This window comes from Arvicanthis niloticus, chromosome 14 (genome assembly GCF_011762505.2).
Source record: "Arvicanthis niloticus isolate mArvNil1 chromosome 14, mArvNil1.pat.X, whole genome shotgun sequence".
NCBI classification, from domain to species: Eukaryota; Metazoa; Chordata; class Mammalia; order Rodentia; family Muridae; genus Arvicanthis; species Arvicanthis niloticus.
Genome location: NC_047671.1, coordinates 62,922,005 through 62,941,785, shown reverse-complemented (window position 1 = coordinate 62,941,785; position 19,781 = coordinate 62,922,005). Strand labels below are relative to the sequence as shown.

General features: G+C 44.0%; 1 protein-coding gene across 1 annotated transcript in view; it reads left to right on the top strand.

The window, feature by feature from the left end:
- The first annotated feature begins 18,016 nt into the window (after positions 1 to 18,016).
- The window catches only part of Mapre2 (microtubule associated protein RP/EB family member 2), a 93,540-nt gene continuing 91,775 nt past the window's right edge, over positions 18,017 to 19,781 (top strand). Inside the window, 1 exon segment of the mRNA XM_034518018.2 lies at positions 18,017 to 18,265. Within this exon segment, the coding sequence (XP_034373909.1) occupies positions 18,147 to 18,265 (119 nt within the window). The 5' untranslated portion in view covers positions 18,017 to 18,146.

Sequence of the window (19,781 nt, the reverse complement as noted above, 5' to 3'; positions counted from 1 at the left end):
GTCAGGTTGCCTGGCTGTGTATACTGTAGATGACACAGACTGCCTGCATCCCTTACCTCATATATCACTCAGCTTCAAATGAGCACATTCATGCCTTTGTCTGTGTTCTGACAATAGCTGTATCTGACGTTACTGTGTTAAGACAGTACTTCCAAAGACTCACAGACTGTCAGGTTAAGAACCAGCTGCTCTAGAGGACTTAAGCAGTAAATGTTAAAAAAGAGCCTTGTGAACAAGCCAAGAAAGACTTGGTTCTCAGTGGGCAAGACTTGCTGTCAGCCAGCTGGATTCTTAACTCTGCTTTGAATGCTGGCTTAGTAGTCTATTATGACTCAGACTGTGCTTGTTAGCATTGTCTCATGAAATTCTGGTGTCTTTGTTGTTAGTTTTGTTCCAGGGGAGTGATCCATCTCAGGCCCATGTAACATTTGGTTTACAAGGTAGACCGAACTGTTAGCATCCCCTTCCATACTTGGTCTAATGGCATGCTAACTTGGTTTGCATAAAATATAAGTTGACTGCTTACATTCTGTAATGACATTATAACTTCCAGAGAGAACCACAAATGTTTCTAATGGTATCTTGGAAAGAAACTGTCCAATCACTTTGGGTTCCTGCTTAAGGCAACATGGTCTCCACATTAAAAAATAAAACTTACTGGATTTAGTGACATTTATTTAAAAGAATGACCTCAAAAGTTGATTTTTCATTGTGTATTAAGATATCAAGATTTAAAGCATTATTTTAAATGTTAATCCTATTAAGAAAAACCATTTTGGGTTACATTGTCATAAAGGGAGAGAAGAGAATGGTGGTTGGGGAAACTGGTGTGGCTTGCACAACGAATGAAGCCATTTTTCCAACTTCACTATGCTTCTACCTGTTAGGAAACTGGGTTATTTTATTATGGTCACAAAAAGCGGTGAGGATACATTTTGAGTTCAGGCTGCCTTTGTAAAATAGCAGGTAATAAGGAGAAATAACATTCTAGTCATTTTATGAGATTGGGAAAACATGTCAGTAATGTGGGATTAAGAGAGATGGAGAAGCCAGGCCGGGTTTAACTGTAGAATCCCAAACATCAGACTTCTGAAGTTTTTATCTCATGGCATGGAGTAGATATCAAACAAAAAGAAAGTACCCCAGTAAAACCAACAGATCCCACTGCAGTCTAGCCAAGTGTGGTGACTCTCAACACTCAGGAGGCAGCAGCAGACAGAGCCCTCCACGTCTGAAGCCAGCCCAACCTACAGTAAGATCCTGTCTTAAAAAGACAAAAGCAAAGCCAAAACCACAGATGTTCCATTCAAATACAGGTTTTGCTTCTGTCCTCTGCAGCTCTTCCATGGGTTTGATCTGGTCACACTACTGTGTGCATGGAGAGGACTGCCACGGTGATTCACATTAGTGAGTACAGCTAGGACATGTTAATAAAAGTAAGGTAGTTACTGAAAAATGATGGGGCCAAGCATCAGGGTGTACACCAATTATAAAGACAAAGAGACATAAGGAGTGTGAGCTTGACACCAGCCACATAGCAAAACCCTGTCTCAAAGCAACAAAATCATCAAGTAGAAACAGAAGCAAAACCATCATAGTTTTGAAAACATGGACGGGGACCAGTGAATGGCAAAGTTCTAGAAGATGGAAAGGCTACTGTATTGTACAAATTGTAAATAAAAAGAGTACAAATCTGGGGAAGATGCCCCAAGGTATAAGAACACTTGCACTCCTCTCTTGCAGAGGACTGGAATGCAGTTCCTACAGCCCACATCAGGTAGCTGACAACCTCTGTAACTTCAGTTCCAGAAAATCTGTTGCTCTCTCTAGCCTTCATGGGTGTCCCACTCTCACAGTAGACACGTGCACACACAATAAAGCAGACACAAGATGTCCAACATACATGCACGCAAGAGCATATACACGCACACATATACACATGCACATGCATGCGTTCACATTTGCACGCGCGCGCACACACACACACATACATGCACATACATTCACCCACTTGACATGAAAACCACCAAGTGGAGGAAGAGAAGTAGAGATTAAAAGGAGGAAAGAATGTGCTTTAAAGATGGCCACAGCACATGATATGCTTGAAAGAAATGGTCTATACAAAGTCCAACACTATATTCAATGAATATATACTGATACTACTTAAACAGGAAAAGTAATTCTACCAATAACATTGAAAAGATAGGCAAAAAGTGGTAGATACATATTGAATTTACTTCAATAGAACATAGATACTCTGCTTGAGAAAGCAGGAATAGATGGTATATGAAATTTTAGAGGAGCAGTTCTGGGGGTGTTTGTTTGTTTATTTCCAAGACAGAGTTTCTCTGTGTCATCCTGGCCATCCTGGAACTCACGCTGTAGTCCAGGCTGGCTTGACCTTACACTCAGAGATCCACCTGCCTGTGCCTCCTGAGTGCTGGGATTAAAGGCATGCGCCACCACCTGGCTAGAGAGACCGTTCTAACCACAGAATAGTTAAGCACAGAAATAGTTAAAAGCCGTGGGTTCTTGAAAATGGTCCAGGGTAAGATGCAGAAGTATGACAGAAGTTTCCCATCTTGTTTTCACATGTGCATGTCACTTTTACACGTCACAAAGGCAAGGGTACTTACCTAGGGGAGCAGGTTAAGAGGAAGGGGAGCACACAGACTTTTCAGTTGTTTTACTTGTCAACATTTCAGAAAATGTGAATGTGGTGGAAACCAAGAGGCCATTGGGAAAGAATTTGAGAGAGTTGGCTGAGTAGATCTCTGAACTGGATAATTTTGTAAACAGGGAACAGAACAAAGGTGTATAGTATCTTCAGACTTACTGAGGAGGAAACTGGAATCAAAGCTGTGGATAAAATGATGCCCCAGATAATAGACCTATTTTCTAATTTAGTAATATCCTGCAGCTTCTTTACCAACAGTATTTTGCTAGGATGACTAGAAATTCAAAATATAAACAATGACTTTGTTAGGTAACATTTGTAACATGGACAAATATTTGTTACAGGAATGTGATAACCCAAATATGTCTTACTTAAGTTACATATTATACTACTACATAACATAGTATTCATATAATATCAAAGGTCCACCAAAGATTATGTTAAATAACGTATTTGTTTTGGGGACAGAGTCTCATTCTGCAGCCCAGGCTGGCCCTGAATTCACATCTCTCCTGCCTAACTCTTTGGAATGCTCGGATTACAGAAGAGTAAGGCCACACCGGGTGTGGCATCATTTTTAGTGAAACTCTTCCAGTAACAAAGCATTGGTGCTTCAGGTGGGCAACATCTATCACTCAGTCAAGTGACTTTCATTGACTTAACTTGTGATTTGGAACAGTACCCTATCTCCCTGGAGCACAGGCCTAGAATTGTGATAGCTCTCCTCCTCCTCCTCCTCCTCTTCCTCCTCCTCCTCCTCCTCCTCTTCCTCCTCCTCCTCCTCCTCCTCTTCTTCTTCCTCCTCCTCTTCCTCCTCATCCTCTTCTTCTTCTTCTTCTTCTTCTTCCTCCTCCTCCTCTTCCTCCTCATCTTCTTCTTCTTCTTCTTCCTCCTCCTCCTCCTCTTCTTCCTCCTCTTCATCATCATCATCCTCATCCTCATCCTCCTCCTCCCTGAGATTGCAGAGCCATGCTTCCATGCCTGGCTCTGGCTGATTCTTAGGCTTGGTTCATTGTTAGGTCTTTTTCCATGTTATAAATGACAGTGGGATAGAATTAGACAAGTAAATGACTTGTAAATGACTCCTTCATCTGTAAGAAGGGAAGGGAAGCAGGGTGGTGGTGGGGCACGCCTTTAATCCCAGCACTCAGGAGGTAGAGACAGGCAGATCTCTGTGAGTATGGGGCCAGCCTGAAAGAGTTCCAGGACAGCTAGGACTATGCAAAGAAACCCTATCTCAAAAAAGGAGGAGGAAGGAGGAGGAAGAAGAAGAGGAGGGAGGAGGAGGAGAAGGAGGAAAAGAAAAAGAAAGAGGAGCAGGAGGAGGAAGAGGGAAAAATAAAAGTGGTGTATCTTAGGGACACTTGGACATTGCTTTTACATCTTTTTTAAGCACACTCAGCTTCTCACCTTGATATTATTAGCAAAGCTATATTTCTTCTCGTAAGCGGAATGTGTTCTCTGCAGAGTATTTGTACGGGACATGACATAAGCACAGATCTGCAGCTGTTTCATAACCACTGTGAAGTCCATTGGCTGCACTCCACGGCACCATGTCCAAACTTCAGGAACAGTTTTCAAGTGAAGCAAGTGTGGGTGGAGCCTGCTCTGCATGAGGCTGCTGTTGTTTGTCCAGAGTGACCAGCCAAAGCAACTTGTTTCGGTTTGTTTGTTTTTTTTTTGTTTGTTTGTTTGTTTGTTTGTTTAGTTTGTCATCTCGCCTCAGCACTTTCTCTCTGTGGAACTCTAAGTGTTCCATTCCAGCCATCAACAGGAAATAGCAATGTTTTGAGTCCTTATGTCTCCCAATCAATAGTTCCCCGTGAATTTGAAAGCTGTTTTAGGCTGCTGAAAACAAGGTGACTCTGCCTTTGATGATGTAATCTGATTATAGTCAAAGTGTTTGTTAAAGATGAGGCCGTGGTGGCTGAATGGTCCAGGTTCTCTCTTTCTCTCTCAGGAGGAAACTGCCGCTGTACTATACATCATTATAATTCATGTGACTAATTTGCTGTCATCTCCCTTGCTTCTTAATGAAGCAACTAAAGTTCTTTGCAAATGGTACTTAGCAGACGGGGCTCAACAGAGAAATGGAGAACAATTTCTACCCAAACACTGATGAAAGATTCAAACAGAGGCCTTTGCTAAAGGTGATGGTAGCCAGAAGTAGATCTAATTGATGCTTCTTATTCAAAGAACACCAAGTGGAATGCCACTTTTACCTTACATAGTTGGTAAGAAATAAATTCTAAGGTAGGTTGCTTAGGGCCAGAAGTACTAAGTTAAGACTTGGAAAGATTATCTTGAAGTGGCAGGAGACTGCTGAATATGTCTTAAAAAGGAGAAAAGGGATGTAGAGGTCATGTGGAGTTTCACGGCGAAGAAAGGAAGAAACACTCCAGAAAGACTCAGGAGCTGCATGAGGAGGGGTTGCAAAGTAGCCTGTGAGGTATGGGAGAGGGAAGGTGACACAAAGGAACAGCTACAATGATGACTCAGAGAGACACAGGGTAGGAGGAGCCAAAAAGGCCCAAGGGATCAAACTGAGCACCGGTTGAGTCCAGCTCAGAAAGTCTAGAAATAACATTCTTGTTAACTGTGGTAGAAACCAGCACTTCTGAGCTAACTCGGGCTTTTCCCTCTGTCTTAGTAAGAAGGAGGTGAGACAGTGGTTAGGAATACAGAGGCTGTAGCACCGCTCCGGCCCGTATTTGCACAAGGTGCCTCTGGAAAGGCCAGTGGAGCCACGATTTCCCCCTTGCTGTTGTGATGAGTCTCTTCCTTGGACAATGCACACAGCCAGCAGAGTCCTGTTTTCAGCTGACATTTCTGTCCTCACCACCAGAGCATTTGGCAGCACTGCAGAAAATGCTGGCATTGCCCGCAGCTCTTCACCTGAGCCTGGGCCCTCTCATCTCCATGCTGAGATGGCTCAGCAATTTCCCAGGGCTTTGGCATCCAGACAGTAAGCAGAAAACAGTGTGTCTCTGATCTTAGATTCCAGACCTGTGAGGTGTGGTTGGAGAGAAGGACAGACAGAGTCACATTCCTCCTCAGGGACACACACCACAATCAGCAGTCTTTGACCAGTCTGGAGTCTTGTGACTCATGCTGGGAACTTTCAGGTCTAAGATGTCAACGGTTTTAAGCTTTGGATACTTGAAAGTTCGACTTCTGAGGCTGACGATGTTCCCTTCCACAGGTTATCCTGTCTGGTTTGAGCTTATGCATTAGTCCCAGAATGCAGTCCTCAAGTGCTTGATTTCTTTTCTTCTTTGATATTTCTGCTTCAACAGTCCTATGTGCCGTGGACATAGAAATTGAGAAGGCAGTCAGAGTGCATGTGGAAGTGTGTATGTGGTTTGTCAGAGTGCTCTTTCCAAAGATGGCCACCAGAGTCTCCTTCAACGCATGCCTCTCTTACAGTATGAGCCTGGCATTCCTCCTACTGAGGGTATCTAGGACCTTCCTCTTAGATCCAAGTGGACCTTGCTGGCTGCCTGCATCAGGTGTTGTAGAAATGGTGTACTGTGCTTTCTAGGATGCTCTTGTACCTGTTGTCAATCCCTTAGGCCTCAGTTGCTGTGCTATGAGGGAGTCCATGCCATGTGGAAAGGCCTAGTCTAGGTGTTCTAACTGTAGCTGTAGCTAAATTTCTAACAAAAAGATATCACTCACCAGTCAGTCATGTGCCTGAGAAACCCTCAGCTGAGTTCAGCAGTCAGCTATCTTTTGACTAGAGCTGTGTGAGGAACCATGACAACCTCGTAGCTGAGCCCAGTCAACCTCAAAATTTACAGGCAACAACAAAATACTGGCTTCTTTTAACCCAGTAAATGTGGAACTAGCTTGCTGTTCTAACATAGAGAACCAACAGGGTAGTTCTGCATGAGAGAACGCCTCAAAATTTTCCAACTTGCAATAACTATTTTGTTATTCTCGTGGTTTGTAAATTATATATTAAGGTAGGTCACCTCTAGGCAATTGTCCCTATTTCATGTGTCCCTATAGCTTCGACTTTGTGACAGGGTTTTTCTTCAGTCATGTCTTTGGATCCCTGCCACTCTGGGTAGTCTCTCCCCCTTCCTTATCTCTATCTCTTTGTTGAGTCTCATCCTCAGGGGCTCTGCACAAGCTTGTAGTTTCATGGCATGGTAATCTATGTATGTAATCTATCCTAGGTTGTTAGTATTATATTTTAATAAATCCTGGCATGAGATTGCTTCCTGCCTCAATGGTTTAAGTTTCTGAATGAAAGACACACATAGCCTTTATATTTTAATATGCCTTAAACAGCACATTAACTAGACAACTGCCTACCCTCCATGCTATTAGAATCTACCTCCCACTGATAACTCCAAGTTACTGCTCACTAATTCTGCATTCCATCTTGGCTGCTCTTAACTCCAATTGAGCAGCTCTCTGGGCCGTGCTCTCTTGGCCCTTTTACATGGTGGCTATGCTCTGTCTCGCACATCCAAGGCATGGCATCTCTCTTCTCCCTTTCTTCACATCCCAAGCCTGGGAACCAACCCTAAATCCTGCCTCTGTCTCTCCTCCCCAGCTATTGGCTGCTGGCATCTTTATTTACCAATTAGAATTAACTGGGGGCAGGTTCCCAGAAGCTACATGGAGACCCTCTTGTGCAAACAGTTTTGGGGGACCCAATTAGCATTAGAATACAAGCAGCCACACTAGGTAATCTGGCTTCTTGTGAAACAAATGACTGCCAAGATACTGAAGCAAAAGCTACCACCAGGTCTTGGTGTAGGTAAGCATAGGCTGGAATTATATCTACCAAACTCTATTGATCAAAACTGTGTAAGGCCTTTCCATATTCAAGGAGATGAGAAATAAATCCAGTCTTTTGAAGGGACAAGTGACAAAAAAGTTATGAACATAGGGGATAAAGTAGAACCTAAGCTTATATGTCAACACGTCTCATTAGAAATCTTATTTCATAAATGAAGGTGCTAAGGCTAAGAGAAGTTAAATAATTTGGGCAGGGTTGTGTCACTTGCAAGCACCAGCACCTAAACTCAAATGCAAATCTGAAATGTAACCATAAATTCCTTCCACTTTGCTATTCTTTCCAACAGTGATGTGATAGACATATGATTTACACTGTTTTTTTAATTCTGTAGTGCTGTCATTAAGGAATAACACACACGTACACACACACACTGCAGCTCTATACATCTTGGCCTATAGGTCTGTCACGGAACCAACTCTCATAACCAAACTCTGCTAAACCACCAGATAAGAACTTTATTCCCCAGAAGAAGAGCGCAGCAATGATATTCACTGCCTCTGCACACAGATCCATTTCTCATTTGTGCTGATTCTGTTGTGTCCTTGAATGCTGATGGGAGGACTCTGGACAGGCTAGAACTTAGCCTGGAGGGCACCGAGAAGATGGCTGAGTAACAGAGTTAATCCTGAGAATTGATTGTGGCTCTGTCGGCTAACTCATGATTCACTGGATCTCTCTGTAAGTGGCTAAGACTGAGTAAGACCGAGATCCTGGGCTAGCGAGATGGCTCAGTGGTTAAGAGCACTGGATGCTCTTCGAAGGGACATGGGCTCTGTTTCTAGCACACATAGGGTGGCTCACAACCAACTGTGACTCCAGTTCCAGTGAATCTGGCACTCTCTTTTTATCTCTCTGGCACCAGACATGCTGATGATACATAGAGGCCAAACACTCGGGTACACAGAATAAAAGAAACACAAATTTTAAGTTAAAAAACTGACAACCCTTCAGATTTCTAGGTCTGATTCCTTTAGATAGAAATTAAACGGAAGCTTCTTGTAGGTGGCCCACTGTGTGTTTGTGTGGGACCCCCTCACATCCAAGCTCACAATTCATGTTTGTGTTCCGTAGCTGCTGAGCCAATACAGATTAAGGGTGTTAAGGTTCTGGGTTCTCTAAGTTCTAATTAAAGCCATTTCTGATGAAACAAACTATGAATGCTAATTAAAACATTTCTGGTAAAAATTTAGTCTTAGTTCATAGTTTCCAGTTACATTCTTTTTTTTTTTTTTCATAATGAAGTAATAAGCTGCTTTAATTTTCTTTTTGCAAATTTTATTTGGATGAGGTCAGAAATTGGGGATTCCTCTCCCATTACTTGTTTTCCAGCTGCTGGCCTCTTGTTCTTTTGACACACTGAAGAGGAGGCATTCCAGAGTCACATCTCTGCAGTGGTACACACCAGGCTTGACAGAGGAGCCCCCAGGCTCATAAAGACCCTCCCTCCGGTTTTCATTTCATGAGCTTAGGCTCGGAGTGACTCTGAAAGTCTAGCGCCACCTGGTACTTGATAGAGCAACTGTTACCCCACCTCTGGCTTTGAGGCTGCAGTAAGGAGTCCCTTTGCCTGGTTTCAACTTTGCAGTGTCAGATTCAGCTACTAAAGCTCAATTGGTTGGCTGACATTTGAGAAGCCCCGAGGAAATCTTCTTTTGAAAGCCCTGGAATCTTCTGGAAGGTTATTGATTTGTTAGAGGCACTTAGAGTCTCTTCTCTCCCTATCGAACTGAGCCCTGCATGCCTCCTACCCCTTTTAAGATGTCCCATCCAGTCACACTATGAGGATATGCTCCTATTTTAGCATGGAAATAAAGCAGGGGAATGGAATAAAGGAATTTCATAAATTCAGACACAGACACATTTTAGTGAAGGCATTCAAATAGCCATGTCTAGAGCTGGATGGGTGAATTACAAAATCTTGAATGAAAACAGATTCTAGCTTTGAATACAAATACCAAAAAAGTGCCTGTGGTATCCTCTACATCCAGAAGGCATCCAAGAAATGGACACTGCTAGTTGAGGCTTATACAGAAATAAAATCACCAATCACAATAAATCAGGATAGAAATTCTCTCTTTTTCTGGTAACCCAAAATCTTAGTATGTCTTCCCCCCAACCCCTTAGTGTATTCCAAAGCCTCATTCCCATGAACATGGGTCTCGTGCATAGCCTCTGAGCCTGCCTCTCAGCCTGGGGCTCATTCTACATTCCTTGCTTCCTACATTCCTTTGACACTAAGCTGTCTTCTTTGCCTCTGACCTTCGGCTGTCTCTCGCTCCTCCCCAGCCCCTCCCCGACCTGGATTCTGCATTCCTCTTCTCAGGTTAACCAAAGCCCAGTGAAAGGTGAACAGAGCAAACCAAAGATGACATGCCTTTAACACATGACAGGCACATTCATGCCCAACTCTGCCACATCCTGGCTGTGGATCTCACATAGTCATCTAGCTAGTTACCTCCTCGACAAATGGGACTTAAAACAGCCCCCTTCTTTGACATTTCTTTGAGGATTAAAATACTGACACCTTGTAAAACATAACATTTGGCCCATAAAAAGCAATGAAATATTAGGTGCTGTTCTTACTACAATTAGGAAGCATTCCACATGTGTGCCCACGCTGCTAACAGTACTGCGTATGAATGGTTTCTAACGTTGGCTTTAAACCAAAGGCTTTTACAATGAATTTTCAAAGCCCTGCACATTCTTGCCTCTCTGTGATCTGTCTGACCTCATTTCCAAGAGCTATCTCCCTGCTCTCTGCAATGCACATGCAGGCGCACGCTCTGCTGCAAACACACCTGATTCTCCTCATGTTCCTTAGGTCATTATCCCACCTCAGAGCCTTCACCCTTGCTGTGATCCATGCCCATTGCCCTTCCTTCCAAGATGCAGGGTAAATGTCATCATGACAGCAATGCTTGCACTGGCCAGTCCATTTAAAATTAGACCACCCCTTTTTTGTACCCTTCTCCCAACCCCTGCTTTATCTTTTTCCTGTAGAATTTACCCCCGTCAAGTGCTCACTTACACTTAGGTGTAGGTTTGTGAGGGTAAGGGATTTTGTCTGTAAATGTGTTTTTACCAATTCCTAAACTAGCCCTAGCACATAGTAAGTGCTCAACAGATGCTCACCAAAGAGAGGTTAAACCCTAAGGCAAACATTGCCACCACACTGGGGCTTCCTTGGTTTCTGCAAGCATGGTTGCTTGGTTTTCTGTATTCATATGATAATAAAATTTTCATTATGTTTATTACTCTGTATTTCTCTGGAAAATGTGTTTAACACTCTGAGATTTAACCAGATGCTAGAGTTCAAAAGCACATTTTATTTAATGGGCTGGAACCTGACATTGCAGATTTGATTGAATGGCTGCGAAAATCATAATGCTCTGTGACTGTATTAAAATCGCATCCGCACCATGTTCCGTAAGTTATTCCAAAAAACTAAGCTTTTAAAAATTTAAGGAAAGGTAAATTAGATAAAGCTCAACATAGAACTCTTACCATATATGGTGGACTGACTAGTTTATGTTTTAGCATCACACAAATCTTGTTATTTTGCTGGCATAGTAGGAGACCTGCCAAACCCTGCCTTCTGAACAAATCCACTCTACTATCAGCTTGTCTCATAAACAATGTGCAAAGACAGATGATCTCAAAAGTCAGCATTAGTGGGCTGGAGAGATTTCTCAGGCGTTAAGAGTGCTTGCTGTTACTCTTCCAGAGGACCCAGAGTTTGGTCCAAGAGAGAAGTAAGTATTTTATTTTGGTCAGGAAAAACAAAAAAAAAAAAAAAAAAAAAGCCAGTACTCCAGCACTTGTGAGGCAGAGGCAGGTGGATTTCTGTGAGTTCGAGGCCAGCCGGATGTATAGTGAGTTCCAGAACAGCTAGAGCTACATAGTGAGATCCTGCCTCAAGCAAAACAAAGCAAAACTCCAATGCTAGGGGAGCAATTGTTGGGAGCCAACTTCTAGCAGAAAGCGGCTATCATCTTTGCAGCCATCTCAAGCCATATACCCTGACAAGAGACTTGTTTCCAACAGCCTACAACAGCTGAGCACACTCTGATAAACATCTTGTTTATCCTGCATATCTTGTTTTGCTCTTTAGTGCCCCCAGCTGCAAGGCGCACGGTGCACGTGCTATCCATGCTATACACGCCTGTAAGGCGCACGTGATATCCACACCTGCAAGGCGCGTGGTATCCAGGCCTTCAAGGCACGTGGCAAAAGTGTATGAATACCCCAGATTTCCCCTCACTAAACGAGACTTGATCAGAATCTCTGTCTTGGCTCCATTCTTTGCATCTCTTCCCCTTCATCCCCACTCTCTCTCTTGCTAGACCCTGACCTGCAGACCGGAGCAGCAGCTCGGGCCAGGACAGTAGATTGGTGCTGAAGAGGCCTTTCTGAATCTGGGAAAGAACATTTATCAGTTTGGATCAAATAACTTGTATTATCTAAAGCCAGGAGGCATACCTGTATCACAAAATTCTTATCAGGCCCAGAGGAAGCACTAATCAAATCCAAATTCATTTCTATATTCCTGATGCGATTTCAGGGACAGCACCACTAGACAAGACTACATTTTATTCACTGACGTAATGTGAGGTGTCTAGCATATTTTAAGTCATTAGTAAACAGTTCCTCCCATTTCCCATTCAAAAATACAATAAAGCACAAGCGTGTGAGAAACGGCCTGTCCTGGGGCAGCAGAGGTGACTGCCAAGTGGAATCCCGTCTGTATCTGGAGGTGATAATGATCCCGAGAAGCCCCCATCTGAGGTGGTGCAACAGCTGTGAATGCCTTTGACAGTGATGAAGATCAGCAGGCATAAACACATGTTAACCTGTGACGGCCTGCAGATGAGAAGGAGCTTCCAGGCTGGAGTCGGATTCATACTCAGTCCTGGTCCATGAGTTGCTATAGGCAGCTCTGCTATTACATTATGGCTCTGCTGTAATATTTTTTGTGATTTCTCACATCTAAGGCAATGCAGAGAGAAAGAGACTGTTGGCCAATGTGAAACTGTTGATGCTCTCTGTCCTACATCCGGAGAGAACTCTTAGCTTGTGTCTCGTCCAGTCTTCTTTGCATGGGTCTGGTTGATGGAATCTGATGGTGGTTTTTCCCCTTTGGCTATTATCATCCTGCCTCTGACTCTCTGTCCTCTGGGTATGCCCTAGAAACCCTGCTTGCCAAGCATAACATTTAAATACCTCCAGTTTCACTTGTTCGTTGTTTTCGCTCTTTTGTGTGTGTGCACACTGACTCCGTTATAGTTGAGCAAGGGTGTCGCTCCAGCTGTGTGTGGTATATAAGGCATATTCATCAATTACTGCATTGGTCCAAGATGGCAAAGGAGTATTTTAGGGCAAATGCTCACAGAACCCCATTAACTATAGACTCTATGTAATAATACCTTTCCTTTCCTTTCCTTTCCTTTCCTTTCCTTTCCTTTCCTTTCCTTTCCTTTCCTTTCCTTTCCTTTCCTTTCCTTTATTGTTATGGTTTAATTGGAAAACTCATGTTCTCAGCAAGAATTGCAGCTTTTCCTCCTCCTTGGAAGACGGCTTTCTTTCCTTCAGCAATCACTTATGGGCCTGATCTGAAACCTACCCTTAAAAAGATCTTGAGAACCTATCAAACCGAGTAAATACTTCTCTCTTGGTTCTTATCTGATTCAGCCTTTGCTGAAATTCGGCCCTAGAGCCCTGTCTCTCCTGGGAAGTCTCCTTCCTGGGACTTGGAGCCCTAGGCAAACTTCTTGTGCACATTTTGCTTTTCATCACCTCAGCCTTTACAGAATTCCAAAGGGTTTTATCCTGCTGCCTGGGTGAGACAGAATGCGGGGGCAGAGAGGGGGGCTGCAGCTTCAGCAATTGCTTAGGAGACAGTTATCTGCAAATTAGTGTATATCCACATCAAACACATCTGATAAGATTGAGACCCACACATATTCAACAAATATTGAAAGGACTATTCGTTTCGTATGAAGCCCACTGCAAGTTTTTCTCTATGACTAAAACACATTTCAAAAAACTTTCTTTCGGAAGAACATTTTAATCTGTATTTCTAAGCTTGCTAAATTATATTATTATCTACTTGGTCACCAAGTAGATCCATCTGAGATGTTTCTGTCTCCTTCACTACTTGCCCTACTTAACTCAAACCCATCACCTGGCCCATATCCACTAACTTACCAAATCCCAAAAGATTTATATTTTTTAAATTTTCAAATGTGTGCTTTCTTTTCTAGTCCTTTGATCTGTTGGTTTAAGTCTTCCTTGTTTTGGGTTGGTTTGATTTAGGTCCGGGGTCTGGTTTCAATCTTCTTCAATATAGCATCATATGCTGTCCTCATCACACTACATTCATTCAGTGCCTACTGCCTGCAGACATGGCAGTGAATGCCACCGTGTGGAGGACCCTTCCCTTAGAGAAGTGCCCCATGGGAAGTGATCAAGAGGTTATGTTACTCATCCTAGACAGGTGTCAACTGCCTGGAGACCTCAGACCCTCCTTCCCAATCCCAAACTCAACTGTGAGTTTGGTACCGAACTTAACATGTGTACTGTAACTACATTGTACTTGTTCACTATCCTCAACCTTGGAAGTGTCTTGAGGTCAGAGCCTGAGGGCTTTTCTTTTTCCTTTCCTTTTCTTTTTTTCTCTTGTTTTATCAACTGCTAGGACACAAGAAAGGGAATTCTGTTAAATAAAATTAAAAATACTTCTAATAGCACTTGATATATGCCTGTCTCAATGGCAGGTGTTTTCAGGGTATTATGTAATTTAATCCCAGTATTATTACAGCTGCTTTATAGATCAGGGATCAAGATCTTAAAGATATGGAACAAGTTATTAAAATTACGTAGCAGTTAGTGGCCAGGCCAAGCCTAGCACCCACAACTGCCTGAGTCCAGAGCTCCGAGCTCCAACTTTAATTAATATACTGCTTGGTGACAGGGGTCCATGTCTTCCCACTAGACACACACACACACCACCCCATAGGCACCTGGAGCTGTAGGGCTGTAGGACTATGGTCTGCATGCAATTTTAGGTAGTCCTCTGGGTACAGAACAAAACTGTCATCCATAGTCAGATGTACATAGACTCCCCCCACCTCTTCTTCCTTTCATCTGTGTGACTTCCCTTAGCCAGCTGGACACTAAAAAAAAAAAAAAAAAAAACCCAGAAAGTTACCAGGTGAGTTGGCAGCTCAAAGTATTACAGCATCTCCCACTTTAGGCACCTTTGAGCTCCATCTCTTGGACAAATGATCAAATGTTAAGAGCTTCTACCCTTTCCCTGCTGTCTTGGGGACTAGATGGATGAGAAGGACTTGTAGAAAGTCAGAAGGTGAGGGAGGTGGGTCTCCAGGTCCCATGCCAGTCCTTGAGTTTGCAATGTCAATCTTGCTGGGGCATTCTGGCCCGATGCATCCGGGCCTTCAGTGGGTGCTCTATGCTGAACTCTTTAGCAGCACTTTCTGCCTACAGACTTGGTTCTGACATCGTGTCCCTTTTCTCACAGCTAGTTATGTCTCCTGTTTGAGTTCCTATGAACTGTTAATGTCCCTTCCCACCTGATGTGGTAACACCCTTGCCATCGTCACTACCATAAACTCAGCATTCTCCCTGAAGCATCCACTACTCAACCTCCTGCTTATTTCCTTGAGGGCAGATGGAAACTTCTAGAACTTCCTTCTCTTTCGGTATCTGATCAGAAGTCACCGTGCTGGGGCTGTGATGGGGCATACTTTATTAGGAAAGTGGTTCCTCCTGTGATGGAGCCATAGCTTGTTAAAGAAACAGTTCTTCACTGGAGCAGGGCTAGATCTCTTCAAGCAAGGAGGTCTTCACTGGGATACACTGAACCTCCCTTTGGGATGGAAAAAATCCATGAGACATTCTTTCAAGGGTAGCCCCTTCCTAGATTTTTCAATGTGAAATGAGACAAAGAAGGTCCCTTAGTTTTGGCTGTACCTTCAGCCTATCTGATGTCTCTAGGACACAGACCTAGAAACCAGTTGATTGGTTTTTTTGATTGGTTTTGTTTTGTTTTGCTTTAACCTTCATTCCTACATTCAGCTGGGCCTTGAAAAGATGGCCCCTTTCCACCTTGCCTGGTGGAAATCCCAGGACCAGTTTCCCAAGCCTGTATCATCCTCTCCCCCAAAGTGGAATTTGCCTTCCTCCTTCCTTCAAGGCCAAATGGGAGAATAGCTGCCGGGTAACCTGATTTATGGGGAGAGGAATGAAAACACATCTGTTTAATGTTTTCAAATTATTACCCCTGTTACCCCTGCATCTTAGAGGGTAGTGGCTGGTCTCAGGAGCTCTCTGGGTCCCTTTATAGTAGCATGGCTCGTAGAAGTCATAGAGGAAGATTTATAAGAGCCTGAGAGAACCTCCCCTGCTGGACTCTCTATCCCTCCCTTTTTAGCCTACCATCTAAATTTTTGGCCATTGTCCCCTCCTCCTTGAGCAACCGGACAGGGGTGTGCAGGGTAGGGGCATTTACTCCGCAAACTACTGATAGAAAGGACTTTAAATTAATGAACTACACATTCAAATTTTGACCAAGTTAGTCCTCACTGTAGCACCAATTATGTCTAACATATTTAAATATGAGATCATGCAAAAGTGAGCTCCGTCAAAGAACCCCCGCCGAGAGAGCGCAGTGTGAGAACAGAACGTTTGAGCTGTGGATAGTATCTTTCAAGTTTAGACTGACTGCCAGAAAGGGAAAGGGGTTGTGAAAGGAAACAAGTCAGAGAAATGGACAAGTGGGTCAAGCAACAGAAATAGCAGAAGGAAGTGTGAACAGAACCGCCAGACCCTTGAGCTAGTTGCTGGATGTGAAGGAAGCTTGATGAGCGTCTCCTCATGGACCTTAGAAAGCCTCAGGTCAGAAGTAGATCCTGACTGGATGAGAAACACAGTTTTCATAAGAGGGATTCAGATGAAGCGACCAGTTTTTGTCCTGCGGAAGTAACTGAATAAGCAGAAAAATAAAATTATTAAAATAACCGGCCAAAATGGAGTATGAAATAAAAAGGAAATGGGGAGGGGCTTGCTTGAGATTATCATTACCATCTGGGCTGTGAAACACTTGATTCCAATCCCAGAAGCTTGACACAGAAATAACTTATAAGCGGGGACACATGCTGTTGAATTTTCAGGAATGACAGAATTTTTGTTATTAATATCTGTATCACAAAATGGGGAAGCTGACAGGCCATATAGTGGCCAGTGGTGGAATGCAGCCATAGCTGACCACTTTGTGCCATCTGTCGTTATTCATGTGGTACCCCGATGTTTCTTCCTCTCTCCTATGAGTAGAGAATCCTTTAGACTCTCTTCTCCGTGGAAGAGAAAATACTAGTCCTATGCAGGGCCTGTTTGGAGTCTATTACTGGGTCCTCTGGCTTTGCATAGTACCTGAATTCTGTACACAGCCATCTCTTCATAATATTTTGGACATGTACCTAACATACCACTTCTTACCTAGGTTTATAATACCAGAGATCATAGTATGTGGTCACACTGGTTAAAAATAACATGTCTTTTGCAAGCCTGGTTTTACCATTTCCCGTGTGATCTTCTCTAGTCTACTGGTGTTTAAAATGGGGACAATGGTTCCTCACTTACAGGCAAATTATTTGAAAACAATTGCACTGCTAAAATAGCCGGAGTGTGGAGCTTCCCAGTGTTAAATTCGGTACTACTTGTTTAATTTGCATGGTGATAAAGGACAGAATCAGTGATATGAATCAGAGGGCAGGGTAAAGAATTAAATGGCAGCTGAGTTTTGTGGCATATATAATCCGAGCACTTGGAAGTTTGAGCAAGGCGATCATGTTATGTTCAAGACCAGCCTAGACCCACCAAGAGCCTGCGTTAAGAAAGGGGGAAAAAAAAAAAGGTCTCCTGTAATGGTAATACTGTAAACTGGTGGTTACATAAATAATTTTTAAGCCCTCTTGGGGAATTGTTTTGCACAGAGTCATTTAATTTGCAACGGTCGTCCTCACAGTATGGTCTCAGAAGATGCAGCTTCCTCACGGGTTTCATTTTTCTGCTCCTTTTAAACAGGAGGCAGCTGCTTTGGAGCTTAGAGGACGCGGGAAAACTTAACCCCTTTAATCCCCACCTTTTCCACCAGGTCTTTGTGGGTTTGTCCTGCAACCTGACCACGTTTCCTGTCCAGGGCCTTGGAACTTCCCCAGGCCTGGGTATGGGTCCTTTTGTGTGTACAGCTGCAGGGACAGCCTGGTCCAAGAGGAAGCAGCTAGAGGAAGAGCCATTCGCATTCGGGCGCAGGGCGGGTCCATGCCAGATGCTGGCCAGCCCTTGCTCTGCAGCCTGCAGCCCGGGGCGCTCGTGCTGCGCCGCTCTGCGTGAATCTAGGCAAGCTGACGAGTTAGCGAGTTGCTATGGCGACGGGTGGCCACGTGACTAGCCACAGCCGCTGCTGCAGGCGCTCTGACGTGGGAGGGCGTGGCCTTCGAGGGCGGGGCCTTTGGAGGGCGGGGCCGGGCGCAGAGCAGGAGCAGAGCGCGGCTGCAGGGTGAGCAGCAAGCAGCGGGGAGACACAACCCTCCGCCCCAGTCAGCCTCCGCGTGTGTTCCCTCTGTCGGGAGAGCGCCAATGCCTGGACCGACCCAAACCTTGTCCCCAAATGGCGAGAACAACAACGACATCATCCAGGATAACGGGACTATCATTCCTTTCCGGAAGCACACAGTGCGCGGGGAGCGGTCCTACAGGTACTGGCACAGGAGGCTGCGGACGGTCTGTCCCGTTACGTAACGCAGAGGCCGGGATTGCTTAGTTGCAGGGTCTCGTGTCGGTAGCGTGAGCATGGAGGCTTTAGTGGGTGGATAGGTTTGTTGCCTGCAAGGGGTCTCCCTCCATCTCTTTTCTGCATGCCATCTTCCCGCATCCCCGAAGGGACACAAGCTCTGCACTTCCTCTCCTCTTTCCCTTTTAGCATTTAAAGGAACCATTAGGTGGCGGGCACTAAAGGAGCAAACAAACGGGAGAATGGCGAGAAAGGGAGGATGGTGAGGAGCGCGCTTGCGCTTAACCTGGGGAGCATGCAGGAAAAGATGGAATCCTCTAGATGAAGCTGCAGTGTGTGATGTTAAACCGCCAGATTGATGGAGCTTTGTAAGAATTCTGCGCGCTGATTGGTGCAAGGATTGACAGCAGAGGTCACAGTGTCAGACATTCACCAAAATTCTCTTCATAGAAGCCTAGGCTGGTTAGAAAGAGTCTGGACTGTTTCAGATCTAGAAGGAAAAAAAAACAAAAAACCAGCGCCGCTCTGCATTTTCTGAAGAGTTGTATAGCCTCTGCATGGGTGGAGGAGCCCTTCTTTCTTGTTTACAGTAGAAAGGTAATGCCTGATGTTTTGCTGAGGTCTAATTTGAGGATGGGAATGCTATCTGGTCATTGTATTGTGAGCTTCTTGATTAATGAGTTGCCTGTGCTGTTGGCATCTATTTTGCATTAACATATCTGGCAATATGTTCCCATAGATAAGCTCATTAAAATTGTTTGCATTGTTTGATAAGGATAACTGTGTGATGCAGAACCTAGCGTGGGTCTTAGGGAGCTCAAGGCCAGACAGACTTACAGGGAGACAGATAGCTTAGGTCGTATTTCCTCTGAAGTTCTTTTGTACTAAGGTGGTTATTTTTAAACGTAACCTTCATAACCACCAACAATGCATTTACTTTAAAGTAGAGCACACATACCTGTGAGATACAGCCTCTCAGCCAGTGAGCAACAGGAAATAACTCTCTTTTAAAAATATAAGCCTTTCATCTGAATTCCCAAATTGTATTATAGGCAGAATATTCTGTGTTCACACTCTATATGCTTATCATAAAGCAGAGCCTTAAAACACCCCCACTTCCTTTTCTCTGAGCAGAGACGCCATTTGTTGACTCAAAAAGGAAGGGAGTGTTAAAAGCAACCCTTTGCCCTGTCATCTCTGGCAGTTATATAAATGCTTAAAGTTAATTTTGGCTGTACCCATTAGGTCACCAAGTCTCACGTCTTATGGTGCCAATGAATAGAGTTTGCACAACATCCTTACAGATTTCACCTGATTCTTGTTCTCCTCATGTAAGCCACGGTTCATCTTCAACCTCTAAGACTCGCCTTTTGGGGATCTTGCAGTTTGAAAGTCTGTCTCCTCCTCCCCTCCCTCCTCTGGGAAGATCCACCTCAAAACCTACAAAAGAGAATTTAGAAATGAACGAAACAGGTTGCTGT